The following is a 7,582-nucleotide window of genomic DNA, read 5'->3' as shown; positions in this document are numbered from 1 at the left end:
GTGGGAGGGGCCTATCCCCAGTTGCATGACGATGGAGGTGGGAGGGGCCAACCCCAGGCGCATGCCTTTGGAGGTGGGAGGGGCCTATCCCCAGGCGCATGCCTTTGGAGGTGGGAGGGGCCTATCCCCAGGTGCATGACGATGGAGGTGGGAGGGGCCTATCCCCAGGTGCATGACGATGGAGGTGGGAGGGGCCTATCCCCAGGCGCATGCCCTTGGAGGTGGAAGGGGCCTATCCCCAGGTGCATGACGATGGAGGTGGGAGGGGCCTATCCCCAGGCGCATGCCTTTGGAGGTGGGAGGGGCCTATCCCCAGGGGCATGTCTATGGAGGTGGGAGGGGCCTATCCCCAGGTGCATGACGATGGAGGTGGGAGGGGCCTATCCCCAGGCGCATGCCTTTGGAGGTGGGAGGGGCCTATCCCCAGGTGCATGTCTTTGGAGGTGGGAGGGGCCTATCCCCGGGCGCATGCCTTTGGAGGTGGGAGGGGCCTATCCCCAGGCGCATGCCTTTGGAGGTGGGAGGGGCCTATCCCCAGGTGCATGACGATGGAGGTGGGAGGGGCCTATCCCCAGGCGCATGCCTTTGGAGGTGGGAGGGGCCTATCCCCAGGTGCATGACGATGGAGGTGGGAGGGGCCTATCCCCAGGCGCATGCCTTTGGAGGTGGGAGGGGCCTATCCCCAGGTGCATGTCTATGGAGGTGGGAGGGGCCTATCCCCAGGTGCATGACGATGGAGGTGGGAGGGGCCTATCCCCAGGCGCATGCCTTTGGAGGTGGGAGGGGCCTATCCCCAGGTGCATGTCTATGGAGGTGGGAGGGGCCTATCCCCAGGTGCATGACGATGGAGGTGGGAGGGGCCTATCCCCAGGCGCATGCCTTTGGAGGTGGGAGGGGCCTATCCCCAGGTGCATGTCTATGGAGGTGGGAGGAAGCCGCAGTACCCGGAGGGAACCCACGCAGTCACGGGGAGAACATGCAAACTCCACATAGAAAGATCCCGAGTGCAGGATCGAAGCCAGGACCTTCGTATTGTGAGGCAGAGGCTCTAACCCCTCCCCCACCGTGCTGCCCTATCGTACATACACATATATAAACCAACAAATCCATAGACAGATGGGCGGGGCAGCGATGAAGCCCCCGATGAGCCCGGTCCATACGACGGCAAAGCGCGACACCGGCCGTGAAAGACGGGGCGGGCCGGCCGACACCCGACAAGCCAACCAACACGACAACAAGTTCATTTTCTCAGAAAAGAACCCAGCGGCTTTGTCCATCCATCCATTTCCTACCGCTTTGTTTTTTTTAGATACACAGATGTCAGCTGGTCAGCCGCAAGTCAAATGACATTCATTTTAATGACCTGTTGAATGAATGAATGGACATTGAAACAAAAAAGTAAATGAGGGCAATGGGTTGGATAAGACTACATGATTGTGTGCAGCCAGGAACTAAAAGCACAGTGTGATCATTGACCTTCTCCCTTTGAAGTCACACTGACAAGTATCATCCTCAACAGTCGCCATGGAGGTTACGTAGCAGAAGGGAATGAACAGTGCCTCCATGGAAATGCCCCCCCCTCTACCTGAAAGAACTGCTCACCCCCAAATCCTCCACTCGACACCTCTGCTCCGGACAGGCTCACCTCCTCCAACCTCAGAGGTCAAAGCTACAAACAATGGAAGACTGGGCTTTCTGCTACGCCGCTCCCAGTCTGTGGAACGCTCTCCCTGACCACCTGAGGGCACCACAGACTGTGGATGCTTTTAAAAAAGGCTTAAAAACCCTTTGAAAAAGCCTCTTTTTTTAGATGTATGAATGCTTGTTATCTTATTTTTTAATACACTGTAGCACTTTGAGGTTGTTTGCTCAATGAAAAGTGCTTTTACAAATAAAATCCATTCTTATTAATAACTAACGTGAAATAAGGCCAGCAAGCCATGACGGGGGGAAATGAGTGAACAGAAGAAGAAAGAGGAAAAGTTCATGATTTCTAGTATGACCCACTTGATCGCCCCTGGAAACGGTCAGCCTGAGGAAGTACTTCACATGTAAGTGTATAGATTTGAAAGGCAGCCATGGGACGGCGTGGCGCAGTGGAAGAGTGGCCGTGCGCAACCCGAGAGTCCCTGGTTCAAGCCCCACCCAGTCACGTCCGTTGAGTCCTGAGCAAGACACTTCACCCTTGCTCCTGATGGGTGCTGGTTAGCGCCTTGCATGGCAGCTCCCTCCATCAGTGTGTGAATGTGGAAGTAGTGTCAAAGCGCTTTGAGTACCTTGAAGGTAGAAAAGCGCTATCCAAGTACGACCCATTTATATTTACCATGTTTTATTCATCTGTAGCGGGCCTGCTGGAATACACATAAATATAGACAAGTCATTTTTCAATTGGACTGAAATATCCGCTCGTTGAAGCTGAATCCCATTCAGCCAATGAGGTTGCTTCTTAGAAAGAGTGGCCGGGCCCAGGAGCCCACACCGCACCGCCAACACGGCTGCTGAGGTTCTCGCCGCAGACCGGTCCTTGGTAGAGAGGACAGGAGGAATTGGAGGAGCTTATCTCACTGCAGCCAAGCGTCCACAGACATGGATACTGGCTGAACACAAGAGGGAGCTCATTTCATGGAACTTTTCCTGTTAAATATCTCACTTTAGCTCAAGTGCGGAGTCTTACCTGGGACTGTGAGGAGGAGGAGGAGGAGGCTGTGATGAAGAGGCGTTGTTGGGCGGGGGGTAGGGGGAGGAGCTCCAGCCATCCGACATCACCTGAATATCTTGACACACAAAGTATTTCTTCAAATACTAAGTCTGGATTAGTCACAAAGATGCTTTAACCAAGCAAGTCACCTGAATGGTGGGAGCGTTGCGGCAGGTAAGGGCCGGCATAAGGAGAGTGTCCTCCAGGGTAACCATGGCGCCGATAGGTGTGCTGCGGATGTGACCTGGGCGGGAGGCTGCGACCAGAAGAGAAATTCCCGCCTCCAGCTGGTGAGCACAGAGACCAGCCTGACGTTGCATGACAGCTTCATTGCAAACAACTACCTGACTAGAAATCATAGATTGCCTAACATTGAACTCACGGTCTATTTCAGGGACTCTTTTGCATATTTGATATATTATATTATATACAGTGGTGGTCAAAAGTGTACGTACACTTGTAAAGAACATCATGTCTTGACTTTACAGTCATTTCTTATTTTTTTGTGATGTAGTGATTGGAGCACATTCATGAAGTTTGATTCTTTTATGAATTGTTTGTAAACCTTGATCCTGAACCTAACCGAGCCTTGCCTCGTCTCGTGTTTGTAAACCTTGATTCTGAACCTAACCGAACCTTGCCTCGTCTCGTGTTTGTAAACCTTGATCCTGAACCTAACCGAGCCTTGCCTCGTCTCGTGTTTGTAAACCTTGATTCTGAACCTAACCGAACCTTGCCTCGTCTCGTGTTTGTAAACCTTGATCCTGAACCTAACCGAGCCTTGCCTCGTCTCGTGTTTGTAAACCTTGATTCTGAACCTAACCGAACCTTGCCTCGTCTCGTGTTTGTAAACCTTGATCCTGAACCTAACCGAGCCTTGCCTCGTCTCGTGTTTGTAAACCTTGATTCTGAACCTAATTGAGCCTCGCCTCGTCTCGTGTTTGTAAACCTTGATCCTGAACCTAACCGAGCCTTGCCTCGTCTCGTGTTTGTAAACCTTGATTCTGAACCTAATTGAGCCTCACCTCGTCTCGTGTTTGTAAACCTTGATCCTGAACCTAACCGAGCCTTGCCTCGTCTCGTGTTTGTAAACCTTGATCCTGAACCTAACCGAGCCTTGCCTCGTCTCGTGTTTGTAAACCTTGATCCTGAACCTAACCGAGCCTTGCCTCGTCTCGTGTTTGTAAACCTTGATCCTGAACCTAACCGAGCCTTGCCTCGTCTCGTGTTTGTAAACCTTGATTCTGAACCTAACCGAACCTTGCCTCGTCTCGTGTTTGTAAACCTTGATCCTGAATTCTTTCCTTGCTATTTTCAGTTTTCTTTTTCTCGTCCTCAGCAGTGATCTTGTGTTATTTAGTTTTATAGCTGCAGTGGTGAGTTTTCAGTTTTTACTTACAGTTCTTTCATTCCTCAAATTTTTGAGTGACATTTGTTAACTTTTATTAGATAAGAGAAAGTGTAAAATGTTCATAGCCATTGTTTCTTCCTCCTGTTGGAGCATTTTGTGTTTCTAATAAGTTTCACAGAATATAGGCCGCCAAGTATAGGTCGTCATCGTTTTTGTGTTTTCCTCCTTTTGGAGTGATTTCAGGTGTTCCTTTCTTTTTTTGGAACCTTTTCGCTGACCAGTTTAGTTATTGTACATATTGAAATGCTCTGACTTTGGAAGTGAAAGGAAACTTTCAAAATAAAAGCGTGGCTAATTATCCCCTACTCTGCATCTGAGTCCTATCCTTTTGACCGAGTCTGACAAGCATTAAAACAGCATAGTCCTCCCCTCTAAGGTTCCCACCAACTTCCGAAAGTCCCAACTAGCTAACAGGAACTCTAAACTAATAATAAATAATTTACAACTAAATCTACCTAGGTAGTTTTGGGGGTACTTTATTTGCCTGAGTAAATGTGAAAGTTCCTGTAGACTTTCCCTGAATGTTTGAGCTGACAGGTGAAGCTCATGCTGAATGTATCATGTAAACAGAACACAAGTCTTGTGCTGAAAGACTTGGATTCAAGACTTTATTTCCTGGCGGAGGCTGTGCTCTTAGCGTACTTTTCCAGTTGTAAAAGAAGTTTTGCTGATCCTTTTGTTGATGTTCATTGCATTTGTAGCTGTATGATACCATTTGAATAGAGATAATGACTCTGGATTATTATTAACGTAGCAATATAGCCAGTGCTCTGCCAGTGCCCTCAAATAGTGGAGGTTGCTAGATCCAAAATAAAAAAGGTAATTATCATCTTCTCTATTTCACAACGCTTATTAATTGAAAAACTTACATGGTGGAAACTCAACACGACCTTCTTTGGGCTCAGTCATACCTTGTCCACCTATGTTCCTGTGGTGAGCAAAACATTAGACATGTTGAAGTAGCCAGAAAACTGCTAGCTGAGGTAAGTACATTGGGAAACATGACCTGACATCTACAGGTAAAGTGGCACAGACTCTGGGACTATTGGCTGAGAGTATTCTGATTGCTAAAGGGCCGAGACAGCAAAAAACAGACAAAACATTCCACAAAGTACTGATTAAACGTCACACTTATCGTCCTGACTGTACCTGTGTTTGGCGTCCAGAAAGGCTTTGGCAAAAGGATTATATTTGATCTTCAAAGCTGTGATCTGCAGCAAAAACATGCAATGAGTTAACACAACTTCACACTGCTCAGAATAGTTGAGTTTAGGGCTTTTTCTGGCCAATGTGACGGCAGTTTTACAGTCGTCATCACTACATCACGCTTGGAAGTGTGCAGATACACTATTGCAGATTTTATTTATTTTTCCAAACAAATTCTGCATATTTTATTCAGGATTTTCTAAGAATAAAAATGATTTACTTAGTCAGTGTATTCCATTTAACTTTACTAGTACTAGTTATAGTTATAACCAAACATACGCGTCTATTTACTTTTGCCAACACACACTTGTACTGCATGGAGTGTAATACTGTGTGTTGGAATTATTGTGTCTGCTTTATTATGGTTCATTGTTTAAGGCTTTAAAGGAACACATCTCTCCAATGGTCTGCAAATGACATGTGTCAATAAAGTACTTCATATTTTTTCACTAAATGTCATTGATTTTTCTCATTTTGACAGAAAAAATGTATATACTGCTTGAAATTGCTTACCTTTTCAACTTTAATAGTATCAACAAATATTACAATATATTATCATACTTTCCAAACATGTTTTTGTCGAAATTTAAATTTCAGCAAGACAATGCCAAGCCAGGTGTTACAACATCATTGCTTCATAGTAAAAGAGTGTGGGTACTAGACTGGCCTGCCTGTAGTCAAGACATGTCTCCCATTGAAAATGTGTATAAAGGCTAAAATATGAGGCAGGAGACTGTTGACAACTTAAGCTGTACATCAAGCGAGAATGGGAAAGAATTCCACTTCAAAAATGTTCCCAAACCTTTACTGAGTGTTGTGAAAAGGAAAGGCCATGTAACACAGCGGTAAAAATGCCCCTCTGACTACATTTTTGCAATCTGTTGCTGCCATTAAATTCTAACTTCATGATTATTTGCAAATAAAAATGAAGTTTCTCAGTGTGAACTAGGGCTGGGCGATACATGAAGAATACTGGATATGTGGTGGGTTTATTATGCAGGTCATTGTTTTTGGCAGTTATTGAAATATCTTATGTGACATCATGCACAAAAGTGCACTTTATTTGTTTTCAACTATTGTAGTGGCCTTCTGTACAAAACGTGCACCTTAATGTAGTGTTGTTTTGATATGTCATCTTAGTGACATCATGCACAAAAGTGCACTCATAGCTTGTTTTAAAATGTCTCTGACAATCTTGCACTTTCTGTTTGTGCCACTGCTTAGTAACTGTTTCATAAATACACTTTTGGTTGTGATTTCCCTCTCTGCATGAAAGTTTAAAAGTAGCATATATGAATGCAGTATGAAGAAGAATGTTTGAATGTAGACACATAGAATCATCATACTGCTGTCATTATATGCATCAAGTGTTCATTCAAGGCTAAGGCCAAATATCCACATATATATGGTGTATGGTCACATGACCTAAACATATATATGGTGTATGGTCACATGACCTAAACATATATATGGTGTATGGTCACATGACCTAAACATATATATGCTGTATGGTCACATGACCTAAACATATATATGGTGTATGGTCACATGACCTAAACATATATATGGTGTATGGTCACATGACCTAAACATATATATGGTGTATGGTCACATGACCTAAACATATATATGGTGTATGGTCACATGACCTAAACATATCCACATATATATGGTGTATGGTCACATGACCTAAACATATATATGGTGTATGGTCACATGACCTAAACATATCCACATATATATGCTGTATGGTCACATGACCTAAACATATATATGGTGTATGGTCACATGACCTAAACATATCCACATATATATGGTGTATGGTCACATGACCTAAACATATATATGGTGTATGGTCACATGACCTAAACATATCCACATATATATGGTGTATGGTCACATGACCTAAACATATATATGGTGTATGGTCACATGACCTAAACATATATATGGTGTATGGTCACATGACCTAAACATATATATGGTGTATGGTCACATGACCTAAACATATCCACATATATATGGTGTATGGTCACATGACCTAAACATATATATGGTGTATGGTCACATGACCTAAACATATCCACATATATATGGTGTATGGTCACATGACCTAAACATATATATGGTGTATGGTCACATGACCTAAACATATATATGGTGTATGGTCACATGACCTAAACATATATATGGTGTATGGTCACATGACCTAAACATATATATGGTGTATGGTCACATGACCTAAACATATATATGGTGTATGGTCA

General features: G+C 44.7%; 1 protein-coding gene across 1 annotated transcript in view; it reads right to left on the bottom strand.

Moving 5' to 3' along the window:
- Positions 1-2,329: 2,329 nt before the first annotated feature.
- The window catches only part of LOC133544132 (T-box transcription factor TBX19-like), a 25,150-nt gene continuing 19,897 nt past the window's right edge, over positions 2,330-7,582 (bottom strand). The window contains exons 7-11 of the mRNA XM_061889210.1: positions 5,259-5,320; positions 4,979-5,037; positions 2,848-2,985; positions 2,675-2,774; positions 2,330-2,597 (exon numbers count right to left, since the gene is read on the bottom strand). Coding sequence (XP_061745194.1) covers positions 2,447-2,597; positions 2,675-2,774; positions 2,848-2,985; positions 4,979-5,037; positions 5,259-5,320 — 510 coding nt within the window. The 3' untranslated portion in view covers positions 2,330-2,446. The remainder of the gene's footprint in view (positions 2,598-2,674; positions 2,775-2,847; positions 2,986-4,978; positions 5,038-5,258; positions 5,321-7,582) is intronic.

The sequence above is a fragment of the Nerophis ophidion genome, linkage group LG27 (genome assembly GCF_033978795.1).
Source record: "Nerophis ophidion isolate RoL-2023_Sa linkage group LG27, RoL_Noph_v1.0, whole genome shotgun sequence".
Classification (NCBI taxonomy): Eukaryota; Metazoa; Chordata; class Actinopteri; order Syngnathiformes; family Syngnathidae; genus Nerophis; species Nerophis ophidion.
This window is presented reverse-complemented; position numbering and strand designations above follow the sequence as displayed.